The sequence below is a fragment of the Gymnogyps californianus genome, chromosome 15 (assembly GCF_018139145.2).
Source record: "Gymnogyps californianus isolate 813 chromosome 15, ASM1813914v2, whole genome shotgun sequence".
Lineage (NCBI taxonomy): Eukaryota > Metazoa > Chordata > Aves > Accipitriformes > Cathartidae > Gymnogyps > Gymnogyps californianus.
In genome coordinates this window covers 3060204-3075899 of record NC_059485.1, presented here as the reverse complement: position 1 = coordinate 3075899, position 15696 = coordinate 3060204, and the positions used below count along the sequence as shown (strand labels likewise).

The 15696-nt window shown below is 45.3% G+C and overlaps 1 protein-coding gene across 1 annotated transcript in view; it reads right to left on the bottom strand.

Moving 5' to 3' along the window:
• The window catches only part of CACNA1H (calcium voltage-gated channel subunit alpha1 H), a 255626-nt gene that overhangs the window by 37273 nt on the left and 202657 nt on the right, over window positions 1-15696 (bottom strand). Inside the window, exons 12-21 of the mRNA XM_050906346.1 lie at window positions 15074-15191; window positions 13256-13411; window positions 8503-8593; window positions 6719-6927; window positions 4602-5036; window positions 3803-3903; window positions 3260-3383; window positions 3056-3124; window positions 2762-2946; window positions 439-565 (exon numbers count right to left, since the gene is read on the bottom strand). Of these exons, the coding sequence (XP_050762303.1) occupies window positions 439-565; window positions 2762-2946; window positions 3056-3124; window positions 3260-3383; window positions 3803-3903; window positions 4602-5036; window positions 6719-6927; window positions 8503-8593; window positions 13256-13411; window positions 15074-15191 (1615 nt within the window). The remainder of the gene's footprint in view (window positions 1-438; window positions 566-2761; window positions 2947-3055; window positions 3125-3259; window positions 3384-3802; window positions 3904-4601; window positions 5037-6718; window positions 6928-8502; window positions 8594-13255; window positions 13412-15073; window positions 15192-15696) is intronic.

The following is a 15696-nucleotide window of genomic DNA, read 5'->3' as shown; positions in this document are numbered from 1 at the left end:
AAACTTCAAGGCCCCGAGAAATTGTTGTGTATTGCCTCAGACACAGAAGGTGATCCTGCAGGCCAGCCCTGTCTTGTTGGGAGGAAGACAATCTCCCCTCTAAGGAAGAGATATTATGTACATCCTAGCACACAGAGCCGGGAGGGATCTTGGGTATTTGTCTTTTCCTTCCCCTACCCTCAGGCAGGCTTAGCTGGTGCTGTGTTGTTCATCAGGGAGGTCTGCTTGTCTAATCCTGAGAACCTTCCAATGAGCAGATGCCAACCCCACCCCAGAGCATTTCTTCTAGGGCCTGGCTCTTCTTTCCTAACCCCTAACTGAAATCTTCCCTTGGAGATTTAAGCTCATTATTTCCACCTTAACCCCAGGTGGCGAGAAAAACAGCTTCTCTTTGGCAGCAGTCACTTACAGATGGCCGTGGTGAGGGAAATACTCTACCTGGACCCCTAAAATCCCAAAGATAATGAAGAAAGCACAGCAGATGAGAACAATATTCCCGATAGGCCTCAAGGAGGAGATCAAGGTTTCTACCACCAGCTTCAGACCTGGGGCTCTGCTGATGACTCTGGAAAAAATGGCAGAACAATAAAGCTTTTAATTTTTATGTATGCTCTGTTATTATATGGCTGCTTTTCCTCCTCTGCTTGGGCTGCAGTAAAGCTAACACAACCCTGCTCTACCTGCAGGCAGCATTCAGAGATGATTAGTGACTTATTTGGACAACCAGAACATTCACAGTCACATTAGATGGAACTAAAAAAGTGTAAGACAACCTGTCAGCAGGGCGTTGGGCAATTGCTTACTAGTAACAGTGAGGAGGGAATACTCTCTATGGGCAGAATATCACAGAGGTTCCCACTACAGGGCTATTTGTACCTCAGTCCAGAGAGCTGATCCCCTCTGAGGTCTCTGTGACCCGAGCAGAGGGGCACACACCAGGCAGGAGCCTGCTTCCTAACATAACGTGTGTAAACAGCTTCACAGGGGTACTAGAGAGCATGTCTTGTCCTCTTTCTACAGGCATAAGTGCTCACCTGCCCTACTGGCCTGGGCCCCATGACAACTTTTCAAACAAAGTAATTTCAATTTGTTTCCTAATTAGTTTCTGAACTGACTCTTAGCTAACAGGAACTTGTGATCAACAGCTCCACAGCCAAAGGGTCATCCTATTAAAGAGCAGCTTGCTTGCTTGCTGTGAGGCCGTGAGAGGCAGGCATGCTCTGAGCACGGCCTGAAGCAGCTTTTGGGCATTATGGGGAACAAGTGTTTTCCTTTCCTGTATGAGTGCCTGGAGAATGGCTCTCCCATGGGCATCTGAAAAATGTGTTTGCACACATAGGTGTAACTAGCTCAAGCAAGCTTTTCTGGGAAAGCGGGTGTTTTGACTGAAGAACATCAAAGCTTTTTTTAGGAGGGGCCTGTAGAGGGGAGAGGGTATGAGTCCTTGCAGGTAGCTTGAGTTTGCACGGCTAATGATGCTTTCATGCCTGCCAAACACAGAGAAAAGAGGAGAGTTTTATGCTGCACGGACAAAGCATTTCAATAGGGTTTTGTTTGGCAGCAAATAATGTGTCAGTCTGAACTGCACCTACAAAGTGTTAGGAATGGTCCCTGGAGTAATCCTAGAAGAGGCTGTGATAAGTGAAGCCATTGTGAGAGGTGATGAATTCCTCTCTATTAATAGGATCTGGCCTAGTTATTCTCCAAGACCAATTCCCTTTTTTCCCCTTAACGTTTACTTATGAATTGCCTATGCCCTGATTCCTGTTCCTAGTTTTGCGTGTTAGCCAGGTGCCCTGAGGCACCGCCAGGCCAAGGCTTGTCCAGGGTGACCCAGAGTGGCTCCTGGTGAGCCAGCACTGCAAGGGCACCCCGATGCCACCAGCAGAACAGATCGTGGGAGCAAGAGAGGAGACAGAAACACTCACAAAGTTACTTGTCACTAAGGAAATACAGAGCAGCAGACAAATAGCTGTTGTTCTTGTGGTCATGGGCCTAAACAAGACTGCCTCTTCCTATTACTCTCATAAGCAAGGAGCTTTTCATCAGGAAGTCTACAGGTCTCAGGAGCTGCCTATCTTATTTCCCCTGAAATTTCATGAAAAAAGGCTTGTGTTTCTTGCCAAGCAGGATGGAAATAGAACAGGAGCCGCGAGCTGATAAAAATCCCCCAAGCATTAACACTCCTTGTTATTGCATAATCGTAAACAAAATACAAATTCTCTTTATTCCTTTTCTCAAATACTGAAAGCGTCTCCCCTTCCTCTTCCTAGCTGAGAGCTAAATTGTTCTGCAGTAATGTTAGATATGCAGGCACGGGAGAGCAAGTATAGATGCTGGAGCTTATCAAATTATTGTCAGCATCTGTTCAATTGCAAATTTTCTCCCAGCCAACGCGACCTCTTTGCTTGGGAATGACTGTGAGGTTGTGCAGTTTAACAAGGAGCCAGACTGATTTGTAAAACGGTGATAAAAATGCAGTGTGGAGGAGGCATTCACTGCACTAACTGCCTGAGTACGATAACACCTCTCACTCCAAACTCCATCCGCTCTTTTCCATGCTGGCGAAGATGAATTATAACTAATTTCACTGTTTTCAAACAGTTTCACTAGATAAGAGCTCCCCAAAGATGATTCTACCCATACTGTGTTTTCAGCTTTTTGTGTTATTAAGCAAGACCTTGACGGATCACGTGCATTTTTTCAAACTCTTTGATCTATCAACACAAAGCAAACTCAGCCACCCCATCGGCGAACGTACCGGAGAGGTCTCAAGGTCCGCAGAAGTCTCAAAACGCGAAGAACACCCAGGATCTTAGCTCCGCCTGCCGATGCCATAGAGACAATAATGTCAATGATAGATACAAAGACCAGGACTCCATCCAGGACGTTCCAGCTGCTCTGCAGATAGGTGTTCTCCCCAGAGAAAAAGCCAAGAGCTACCACCTACAGCCAGGAGAAGAGAGACATTTAAATCTTCACCCAGATCATAACTATGTCATGTTCTGGTCTTTGCCAGGCCTCACTATGGGCCATGGGACGAAGATGTAATTACCTTAACCATCATTTCAGCCACAAAGATTGCAGTGAAGATGTAATTAGAAACACTTAGGAATATCCTTTCCTGTAAAACACAGAACAACAAAAAGAGGCAAGTTAAAGACATTAGAAAACAAACATCTTTCATCTTGCAGGGTCTTCCCTGACAAGACTAAGATCTGGATGCTGCATCAAGGAAGAAAATGACTCAGGTACTCACCGTGCTGTGTGGGTCTATGTCTGGTCGCTCCAGTGCTATAGTGATGCAGTTGAGAAATATGAAGACCAGCACCACGTGATCAAACATTTTATGGGCAATGACCTTCTGGCACATCACTCGGAACCTGAAGACATCGTGGAGAGACAAATATCCTTCAGATGTTTCGGTCAGCAAGAGACTCCTACCCAAATGGCACGTCCTCAAAAGTCTGCAGCAGCTGTGCCACCAGCATCAGGCCAGGTGGTGAGCTAGTCCCTCCACAAGCTTCAGCCATTATTATCAATGCATTAAACAAGATGTAATAACAGCTATTATTAATGCTGGTTAAACCACCCTTCTTCCTAGACAGGCATGGACCGAACCATGCAACAATTCTGCCCAAATGTAACAGAAAAAGTTACCTAAAAATCAGGAATTGGATTTCTAAAACTGTCAGTGCTTCTGCATCACAGAGGAATTTTTCTCAAGGGAAGGCTAGCTAGAAATGTAGTGTTCCATTATCACAAAAACCTGGTGGGCTGGCATTTCACTGGGATTTCTTACCGATTCTGCGGGGAAAACAAGTAGAGGGACCAGTCTTCATGACTCTTGCACCACTGTGGTTTGTAGGGCTCCAGGACTTTACGAATTCGGTAGCAGTAACTCTGGATAGAAAAGAAGAAACACCTTTTCTTCCTCTTTTATTTTCCTGCCTCTTCAACTTTCACAGTCCTTTTGTGAAAGGGGGCAGTACATGGCATTTCATAGCGCCTGTAGAGAGTCACGGCTTTTGGGACAGAGATGTGGCAGGCACTGTCACATTTGTCCAACAAAACAGGGAGGAAAGGGGTGGAAGAAAGGGGCTGCTGTACAGTGAGATATGAACATAACAAAGCAAGACTTTCTAGGCAGGTATCATTTTGAGATCCAAAGTTGTGTCAAAACCAAAAAGGCCTCAAACAACCAAAAAGTTAAATAGAGAACATTCTTTCTGTGCTTTCAAGCCTTTGAGATGCCGAACAGCTCTTGTGAGCAAAGACATTAGCTAGCTGTTGTGTCTACAGCTCATTTTTGGAGGCATCCTGGGCCAGGAGGACATCTCAACCAGTCCAAAAACTAGGCAAGTGCATGCACAACCCCTTGCAGTTTTACCTTGTTAGAGACCACTGCAAGGTAACAGCCCAACTCGTTAATTAAAAAAAAACCCTTTTGGGAAGTGGATGCCCATCCCTCAGATCTGGATTCATTTTGTCTACACCAGCCATTAGGCAGTTAACATATTTCAAAGCCTGATTTTTAATCAGCCTTATTGGAGTGGAAAAGCCACTTAACACATGAGCACCCAACTTCCCCCTCAACTCACATCCTCCATGTCATCCTCGTAGTCCGTGGCATCCTCCTTGTGGCCGTCGACGCGCAGGAAGAACTCGCTGGGGACGTGAACCATCTTGCCGTTGCAGTCTTGGTATTCAGCAGGCAGGACAGCCACGGGGCTGATACTGAGTGAGTGGCGCATGGTAGGCAACTGGAGCAGCTCAGGCAAGTCCAGGGAGCTGCGGTAGTCCAGGGACTCTGCCCGGCGGTGCAAGGAGGGCCTACTGACTGTGCTGGACTTGGCGTCATCGGAGTCATCGTCTGTGCTGCCTTTCCCCTCCCCAGAGAGCAAGGACTCTCTTTCTCCTGACTGGTTCTTCTTCTTGAGGCTCGGGGCCCTGCCCAGGCTATTCCAGCTCGAGCGTCGGCTTCCCCAGTTGCTGCTGGTGCCCCAGTTGGCACAAGGGGAACTGCGGAGGCTAGACTGAGAGAGGAGAAAGACATTTGAGGGTTTGTTTGCAGGAGGAAGCCAAAGGATATGGCATTTGGCCCAGATTGGAAGACCCTTCTTGTTGCAAGTCATGTCTTCCCCTTCTAGGTTTCCTCACTGCTCTGATTTCATCATGCCAATGCCTTGAGATGGGAGCCAAGCACCCAGCTAAGCCCCCACTGAAGGTACTCTTTGAACTACACCTATAGCACAGCTACCAATCCTCTGTGCTGCATGACTTCCTACTGTCCTGGCAACATTAACTCTGCATAAAAATCAAACCCAAAGACACTATTGCTGAAGTGACATTTTCTTTCCTCATGTTCAAGTGGTTTCAGCCCACAACTTCCCTGGCTTCCAAAGGGGCTCTGGCACCTGAGGCACCCAAGTGTCTGTTGGAAATTGTGCCCATATTTGCATTACTTTCTCTTCAATTTGCTGCATAAGAAGGTGGAATGAATGTTCCTCTTACAGCAAATCTCTGGCACTGATCAGTGTGTCAGTGCACTTTGGCTGGCAGGTAGTTGCCAGGATGGGAGCACTTAAGGTCAGAGCAGAAAAGTTAGAAGGAAAACTCCTTTTCCCTCCATGGCTTCCTCCCAGCACAAAACGAGGCAAACAGCCTTCCTCCTCCTTCTCAGTGTTGGCCAGCTCTTCTCTGACCGCTTCATCTTCCTTTGGCTGGTGGCACTGATGTGCTCTCAGAGAAAGGATTCAAACCATGAACAACCCTCTCCAGCAACTCACAATCCCATGAAACCCCAAGGCAAACAACAGTCATCTCTACTTTCTTTTCAAAAGCATTACCTTGACTAAGCAGCTTACCAAAGGGGATAGTGGCTCTGTCTCTGTGTGAAGTGCCTTCACGGTCCGCTGCCTTGATTTGAACATGATATTGCAGTTACAGAGCAGAGGAATGGGACAGATAAACAGCAGCAGAAAGCCACTTTGTCTATTAACTCTGCTCCCTTACTCCCCTGTTGCAGGCAAAATGCAATCAGTTGCCAAAGCAGTCAGCTCCAGCCAGATCTCGGCTCCATGAGCTGTGCCTGGTGGCAATCGGTCAGCTCATACCTCGTTTCCTCTGTTTTCCCTCCAATGGGGCTGCTGGACTGTAACTGGAGCTCAGCTGCTGCATTGGTAAGGACAAATGCTTCATTTCCCTTGACTCAAGGTGGATTCAAGATGCAACCCTAAAACACTGTGGGGGGAAACCAGCCTCCCTCATCCTCACAGGAACACTTGACAGCTTCTCCGAGACACCACAAAATGGCCAGTGTGGTTGGCAAAAGATGCCTGCTCCTTCTCAGAGGGGTTTGCTGGAGTAACTGCATGAAGTTACGACTTGTCTCAGGTTGTGTCTCTCCAGTGAGGTGGCTTGGCATGGACTTCCAATCAGATACTAGGCAGGAAAACACTGAACCCCAGTACATCCCTGTCTCCCCTCTTCATATACTTGCTGTCCTTAACTGTTATGTTGTCACTGTACTGCTCCAGCACAGCACACCCATTCATTTCTCCCTCTTGACTCTTCTCCTCCTGCCTTTCCACATACTTCTCACCTCTATCACCCTCCTTTTTATTTTCCAGCAACGCATGCGCACGCACACACACATATATATCATCTGTGCCACTTGCAGGCACTTGAGGGAGAGTTGTTAGCAACAGGAACCTACCAAGGACTTCTGATCGTAGCTCAAGGGGTCTAGTGAAGCGTTACTGCCTCTCCTCGAGTCCACAAAAGCGTGCACTGAATCCATGTGCGGGGAACACTTTGGTGTGGGCATTGGTGTGGCAGCAGTGCGCATGATTATAGGAGGTGGCATGCTTCCCCTGCCCTCCAGGTGTCCATTTGGGGTGACAGCAAGTGAGTACATCTTCATCTCTGGAGAGAAGGGGAGAGAGAATATGAGGTGAATGTTCAGCTACAGCTACAGAAATTGCTCTTCAAAATGGGCATTGCTCCTTGGGTCTTCTAGGAACTCTGCCAAATGAAGATGAAATGTTGTGGGCAATAAGATCACCTCCACCACGTTGAAAGGCATAAGGCAAATGTCACAACCTTTTAAGAGGCCTTCAGCCCTGCCTGGATGGGAGCATCTGCGACCAGCAGGAAAGAAGTACAAGTCTGCAGTGAGAAATCCAAGCGAGTGCGTTAACCCCTGCTATTTTTCCTCCACTGCTTTTGTAATGCAGTATGCTCCTATTGTATCATCTGTTTAGTTGCTGGCTTGTGCACAAATACCTGATCTGCACCACAGAAGTCCATCGGAACACTGCCATTCACTTTGAGGGGCGGAAGATCTAGCTCAAAATTTGCTAATCTGCAATACACGTTCCTCTTGCCAGTGTACCTGTTTACAGACCAATGGCATTGTAATAGAATTGTTAATGTCCTTATGCTGTTTAGTCACTGGTTGGCACCCATGAGGCTTATGGGGACACACAATTACTCATGGACTTTGACTGATGGCAAGTTTAGCCCTGTTTTCTATTCCTGTATTACCTGAGAAGAGGTGACAATATTTCTTTCCCCTACAACTCTCTTATTATTTGAAGCTGCTCAGCAAACAGTTGGTGCAAAGCTGGTGCATAGTTGGTGCTGCGGGTTCCTTGCCAGCTACTTGCAATGGACGTTCATTTGATCACTCGGTGTTTGGAATTTGTTGCTTCATCTGCAGACTGAGCAGCTTCATCACCTTGCTGTGATCCAGCTCTGTCTGAGCTTCCCCAACAAATTACTTCTGCTCCTTCCTCAGCTGAATTCCATCGGCTCACCACAATCAATATAATTTCCTTAGCTGAAACGAATCCTGGTTTAGAAGCATTTAAAGTAATCCTAACAAGAGCCCAAGCCAAGAATCAAAGTACAGAGGAACTAAACTGGCTCCTGTTTACCATCATGCTATTTACTCTGTTACGATCCCTTCCTGTCCCCTATCTGGTTGCAAACTCTAGAGAGTGAAGGCTGTCACCTACTATTCCATGTTTATAGCACACTAGTACAACGTGGCCTTACCTCAAATCAATTGCCAGGCCCTCCTGTAACACAAATGAACAGCAACATTTCCATCAATCAAACCTCACCTAAACGCTTTTGTGTGAAAAACCAAAAAGAACAGATGAGAACATGATTGATTTGAAAAGCTGCTGAGAAGTAGTGTGAGAATATTGCTGTCAGCAAACCATTCTGTGGTAATGATACAGAAGAAACGATGAGACCTATCTAAATATTCTAGCATAGTTTAAATTAGAAAAACATCTGTTTAAAGGAAATATCAATGCTCTTTTAGCTTTCCCAACACTTTTTGCATAGCTGCTCTGTTAACATAGCTGTCAGATTAGTTGCCAAATAAAATGGATCCTTCTACTTTCCCCCATAAGTTTCTATGAAAAGATAACTGTGGAAGCAGAGTTGTAACTCTCGGATTCCCAGGAAAACACAGAGACAAAATCCTACCTGTTGCTCGGAGGTCTTTTAGCTTCTCAAAATCATCATCAAAGTTGGCAGATGTCTTGTCTTCATCTGTGTCTGACCTATTGGCATCACCCTGCAGAGAGAAGAGGGATAATTAACAGGCCCCATTCATTTAAACTTTAGCACAAAGGCCATTTGGGTTACTTAGCAGCTCAGAGATACCTCTGCTTGCCATGGTTAGGTTAAGTGTGGCCCCAAGAAGTAGGAGGGCAGAATGCCAAACTCCCTCTGACACTGCCCTGGGGAATGACCCCAGGTAAGTCCCTCTTCCTTGTTTTGATTCATTTTCGTACTTGGACGGAAAGGATGATGTTGTGATTGTGACTACTGTTCCTGCAATGTCGTTGTGTTTCCTACACTGCACCCGGCCTCACTGAGCAGTGTATCCCAGGGGAGAACACAAAAGTGCAGCTGTAATCAGAGGAGTGACTAAGAAAAATTGGCATTGTGGGGTTCCATATTTGCACTCCCCATGATCCCAGCTGAAAGCACTTCGGTTTTAATGTCAAAGGATGTCGGAGGGTTTTTCTTCTTTATTTGACAGCACTGTAAATTTGACTTAGATCTGAAAACACAGCCCTGATTTGCTTTCTTCACGCTGGCTGGTAATCGAGATTGTATTGGGAAATCTCTTGGCAACATTGAAGCTGAGGCAGAAGGGAATGACGCCAGCTTGCCTGGCAGCACCGCATCATCTCCGGACAGAGAACAGCCAGCCACCCTCAGACTCGCTTTCCTCCTGGAAGTCCAGTTATTTTTCCCTTTCGTACATATCTGCCTCTGCTACCAAAAATGATCAGCCTAAGTAACGTACAAGCCTGGGACAGAAGAACTATTGTCAGGTTCTCCTCTGCTGGGGGAGGTCTGCAGAGAGGAGAGATTCCAGCAGGCTGTCAGCATGACGCTGGCTTGATCCATCAAGACTGCAGAAAAGCTGTGCAAATCGATAGCAAATGGTTGGATTAAAGCAGCTGATCCCAGAAAGAGGAGCACAGTTACTTAACTGGTGCCTGAACAAATCACCATGGTTTCTAGAGACATGGTGGTGAAGTGGCAGTGAACTTAATTTCATCTGTGATGTATTACTAACTGGTGCAGCCAAACAGACAGGATGACTGAAAGGCTTAAGCGCCCTTATTCATCTTCTCTGTTTTGGAGCAAAAGCACTAGTGCAGAGTAGATGAAAGATTTGCATAATTTTGGAAGGTTTGTCTGCTTTTCCAGAGCAGCTCTGGGGTAGATTTCAAAATGACACGGGAACTATGTAAGCACAAATATGCAATTATGGTCCTGTTTGAAGTCTGGCTGCTTGTCGTCCTAAGCACAAATGTACTAAAAATGGTTTTGTGGCCCATTCTCTTCTAGGGATACTCCTGCCAGACTTGCTCCACAGGCAGATCAGAACTGCGATCAAGCTGAGACTGTGTACTGTAATTCACAGTACAATTTTTAGTGTCCTTGCTGAAATGCTGCTGATGGTTCAGAGCTTAGAGCAGCTCTAATGTGCACCCTCTTAGCTGCACAAGTCTCCCAGGAGTCACTCTCCATCTAAGTAAAAGAAACACCTGAGCAAAGGGAGAAGTGCACCTCAATGTCTTCTGTAACTGCTAAGAGCATCACCCTGTAAGAGGGCAAAGTCAAAGAGGTCAAAACAAGAATTTCTGCCATATTCCCAACACACCAACAGAACCAGGGATGACAAAAGAAAACCCAGCTCCACTGATACTTCTTCCTGGGAGTTGTCCAAGGAGACTGTAAACATCTTTGGTTTACAACCAGAGCTAAGTTATGCAGTTATAAGTGCAAGACTTGAATCGAGCCCTGGTAGCTGAAATACAGCCCTGAGAAGGGTTTTCTGTAACACAGCTAATACCTCACTATGAGACAACTGACAAGCCCATAGGCTTAATGTCAGGATTTATAATAAATGGAAGTGGAGAGCAAAATGTGCCCTGCAAATACCATGCCTGTGGTTGCTGGCCTTTTTTGAGGCAGCACTGAGTGAATAATACAAGCTTTGAAAACTACTCCTTACACACATTTAAATCATGGTCTGTAACAGCTCCGAAAGGAGCCATTAAGCCTGAGCAAGAAAACGACAGCCATTCGCCTAGGTCTGTAATAATGCACTCAGAGAATATTGCATGAGGCTGCCCATTTCTGGCTTCACATTAGCAGGTGATTCAACCTCCAAGAGGGCAAGTAAGGAACGGGATCTGTACTGTACAAAGGTACTTGCAAGCTGCCAAGTTGCTGAGTAGAGAAAACTTTCTTCTGCCTTAAAGCAATCAGGAACAAGGGATGCAAACTGCTGTACAAGGGCTCTCTGTGCCTAAATGCAAAATTGCTTGAGCACAAGCAGTTTCCAGTCATTTGGGTCACACATGCTGGTTATTGTCTGTTTGGGCTTCCCTGGCATGTCCTCTTTTTCCACCCAGATTTGCTGGTTGGTGGAATCTAAGGATATCTGACATATGTCTGGCCACTGAACAGTCCCCTCTCTGAGCTACCATATGCCCATCTGTATTGGTTCCTTCTGCATTCAGTTCAGGACAATCTATTACTTTAGCACAGGCTTTAGTCTGCTACGGCCTGTGCTGTTTTCTAGCAGAATTGAGGTCCAGCACAACCACTCTGAATACAGCTACAACTCTCCGAGAGGAAAACCCCTTCTGTGCTGAAAGATGGCAGCTACTGCAGAGCCCGCAGAAATACTGGTAATTGCTTTGCTTTGGTCTTATTAGGTTAGTGGCTAAAACGTCCAACTCCTGCTGCAACAGGTTGCACTAGAACAGGAATATGGCAAAGGTGTTATAGTATTCAGAGCAAAGCCAGGAGATGCTGAGATCGGTGACACTGAGAACACAACAGGAATTTGGAAATAAACAGTGGCAGCATGAGCTCTAGTTACTGAGACATGGAGTGTAGGCTTGTTCTTGGAAAAGGACCTTCTTGCTCTTCTTGGTCAGCTGTGCTGGATCTTCAGGGCATGGACCACACTGTACAAGACATTAAAATGCCCACTAATGCACTGCAGAGCTGTTAATTTTGAAAGCGATGAGCTGGACTACTTGTGTCTTCTCTGTGTGTGCAGGTGGCATTCACCACCCTCAGCACCCATGAAACAGCCCTGAGCAATGTAGATCAGGGTTGTTTTTTTCCAGCCTGGGGCTTGGCTCCTGTTGTTTCCATTAATTTTCCTCTGCTAGTGCTGCGAGGAAGCTAGGAGGCATGTTTTGATAATGAATCTATGCAGACATCCTTGAAAGACATAAATGTGGCTGTGCTGGCTTGAGAGAACAGAATTTTTGGTCCATGAATATTTCAATTATATTCCATGGTCAGCAAAGGTTCATCTAAGTGTGATCTAAACATGACAAATGAGAGCACGATACCATTTCTGGGGAAAAAATAAAAAGTGAAAAAAAATCCTATAAAAATAATTTCTTTCTTCTCTTTCCCTTGGGAGCTAAGGCGGTGAAAACTGAAGCCATTTTCTCATTTTCTTTCTGAGTCTGTGTGTCTCTGAGGCCAATCCAGCACTAAGCAAACTTTCCCTTCTTGATGGTTTTAGAAATAAAAAAGTAATAATTAAAAAATCCCCAAACATGACATAAGCCCTTTCGATGCCACTATTCTTAGCTTTAACTGGGACTGGATGATTCTTGGTAAGTCTCAAAGTCATTTCCATTTGCACTAGGACTTTGAAAAAAGTAATTTTTTTCTGGATAATATATATGTGCACATACATCATTATATTTACAACCGAAACAGATCATCCTCACTTAAAATCTCCCCCAAATGGACCTGCTGTGATCTGAAAGAAAGACGGAGAAGAGCAGGATGGGGCAGGGGATAGCTGGTTTCACTCTCTCAGGATGCTGAAAACAGATCTGGAGTGGACTTGCCAGTGGGGAGGAAAACTTAAGAGGCTGCAGGGGCCCCCCACTCACACCAGTACTGTACCACTTAAACCACTCACACCAGTGTGGCCTACTTCTCTGGATCATGTGGCACAGGATTGCTTGCACAGCTGCTAAGGTTCCTGCCTGCTTCAGATCAGGACATGGCATATCACTTTTGACGGAGAAATAAAATAATTTCTCTAATCCTTTCCATGTGAGATGAGATGAGATGCCTGCAGTTTATCATAAATTCCCTGATCGTTGACCTGATACAGACATTATTTTAAGGCGTAGGTGAAAATCTCTTTAGCATTTGTATGTCCTACATCATCCTAAGTATCTCAAAATTTAATGTTTGTAACCTTGTAACACAGCTTTTGAACAGTTGTGCTACTAGCCTCAAATAACACATAAGGGACAGAGTCATAAGGAAAGGCCTGGACTGAGAGCCAGTCCACATCCTACCTGGTCCCCATGACTAGCACTGGCTAGATACATTGAAGGCCTGAGGCCCACCATAAAGAAACACAAAACACAGGACCTATGGGAGATTTCGTGAGTTAAATTCATCCTAAATTATTTCCTCTAGGTCACACAAAAGACCCTGTAGCAGACCAACCAAAGTGTTGGTCTCCCAAGTCCCATGGGCCTTATTTGCAAAGATAGATTCACAAGAGCTTCACATGCCCAACCCAGCTCATCTACACCCCTTAAATTTAAATTTAGGGCTGCTTGCATGGCTAGATGTTTGCACTGACATGGATTCATTCCTACACTCTTGCCTACACGTGCTTCTCAGTTTTCTCCCTCCCTCTGCTCAGATCTCTTACCTCTGCCTGGAAGCCTTCTACCAGAATGGCAACAAGAAGGTTGAAGAGCACATAATTGCCGAAGGTCATCAGGGCCACAAAGTAGAGTGCTGCCCATGAGGATGTAGATGCCATCCCATTGTACAGGACCACGTTCCAGTCCTCTTGAGTGAGGATCTGCAGAGAGGTGAAGGGGAAGACTCTCTAATTACTCCACTCCTCTCATGCACAGCAGCTGCATTCAAATACTGGCTCATCCATTTCTTCCTCTCCTTTTGACTTTTTCCGAGCATAATCATTAGCAGGTCTCATGAGATGAGACAGCAAAAAATTCCTTTATTTAGACCTTTGCATGTGAGAGCTCTCTCCTGGCCAAACCTCCCCTCTCTGCAGGAAGATCTATAGCACACCGCTGCCCATAGAGATGACTAGTTCAGATCCTAGATATGGTAACATGAAGGATGCGCTGGTACGAGTCCCATTATTTGGTGGTGGTATTGCCTCCTTTGATAACCGTCAGAAGATAACAGACCTGAGGCCAGAGCTGTTGTCTCCTTTTGGGCTGCTCTTTATAAGGCAGCTGGAGCTGAAGAAAAGGGTAGGGGACATGATATTTGATGAGATAAATGACATTGGGTGGCTCAAGAAACTCAGGGAAGCAAAGTGGTTTCCATTAGGTAAAAGCACTGACAAGCTAGGCAAAAAAATACACATCTTTGCAAAGTCTTGCTCCAAGGGACCTTCCTCAGGAGTTCCCACTCTCCTAGCTTTCCTGGAGCTCAAAAATCTTGGTGCCTAAGAAAAATGGATGACAGATTCATGCTCTGCATTAATTCATGCTTACAATGAAAATGGCTTCTAACCCTCCTAAAAACAAGGTAGCTTTGGGGATAGGAATGCAGGCAGCTGCACTGAGTCATGCCACTCATTAACCTTCATGGGACGTAGGACTGAGCCCTTATGCTCTGTGCCAACTCTATTTCCCAAGGGACTGCTAGAAAAAATGCAGAAATCTGTATTTATGTTGGTAAAAGAAAAATGTGAACCTGTGAGACTAATGCTGATTTGTCCTTGCTCCTTTGTAAGAAGGAAAACTTTGCAAGAAGTTCTATTCTTCACAGTGAAGACTCTGGACTGGTTTCTACCTTGAGTGATACTGTGGTCAACACCTACTCTGCATTTAGAAACTTAGCTTAACGTTGTTTATATAGTGCTCCACTTGCTGCACTTGGGCTGTAAAGGCTGAGCTTTTAAACAGAAAAGACTAATCTTTATATTTATAATGTCCTGGAAATAGCAGCTTATTGCTCCATTGTGGAATATGCCAGTAATTTCAAGCACATAACAGATCTTGTCTGCAGAGGAAACACAACTTTTTATATACAGACTTTCCCAGCATATAGAGCCAGCAACTCCAGCTCTGATTTGTGACAGTATTTGTCACTCCCGGTTAAATGAAATTGTTTGCAAAGTGCATTTTTGGGGCAGTGAAGGCAAGTAAGGAGACAGAGATCTACAGAATAGGAGCAGAATGGACAGTAGACTGTGGGTCTTGATCTTACCAACTATATGAAAGGAAAATAAGGGTGGATTTCCCGGCCTTCTTAGGCTTTACTTTTACTGACAACAGATATGCACAGTGATGATTTTGAGTAGATCGCTTCTCTATCAGGGCTTATAGAGACCAGCTAACTCAGAAACACAATCACTTTGCCCTAACAACTCTACAGTGCTGTTTCAGTCCAAATTTGACACCTACTGGAATAGGTTTTTTTTTAAAAGTGAAATAACTTGTCCAGGTGGTCTACATTAAAACTTCCCAGAGGATCCAGAGCTTACCTGAAATACGGTCACAATGGCCCAAAGTAAGGAATCAAAATTCTTTCTATCTGGAACTGTGTCTCCCGTATCAGTTTTCAGGCTGAACTTGCATCCAAAAAGATGCATGCCGAGAATGCTAGAGTGGGAAAAAAGGGAGATGGAAGAAACATGTTCTTGTGTGAAATATGGTTGCAGGGAGGATTGCAGTGATTTTTCGACCACTTTTCTGCCCCCAGTGTTTTGTGTGCCAGTGGTATCTCCCAGGAAAAAGGGCTCTGCTCCACCACTGACATGATCACTGATCAAACACTGCTATTTGGTTCTTCTGTGTCACATTTCATTACAATTCTCTACACTGAAGTCAAACTGGGGATCTCCTTTGTCTAGAAAATGACAAACCATATTGCCAGCTCCCTAATCCAACTGGTTTCCAAGAACAGGATCCTGAGAAGCATTATAGGATCAAACAGACAGAAGTCTTGGAGTCTGTACAACCTCCATCTCAAATATAACACTGGTACAGTCCAGTTACTGACAGCTTCCTGAGACACAGCTAAACGAGCCTCCCAGGAACTCCAGAGCAATTGTTGCCTGTTTGTGTACTTCATTCATCTACAGAATTACAGTACTGCACGAAAAAC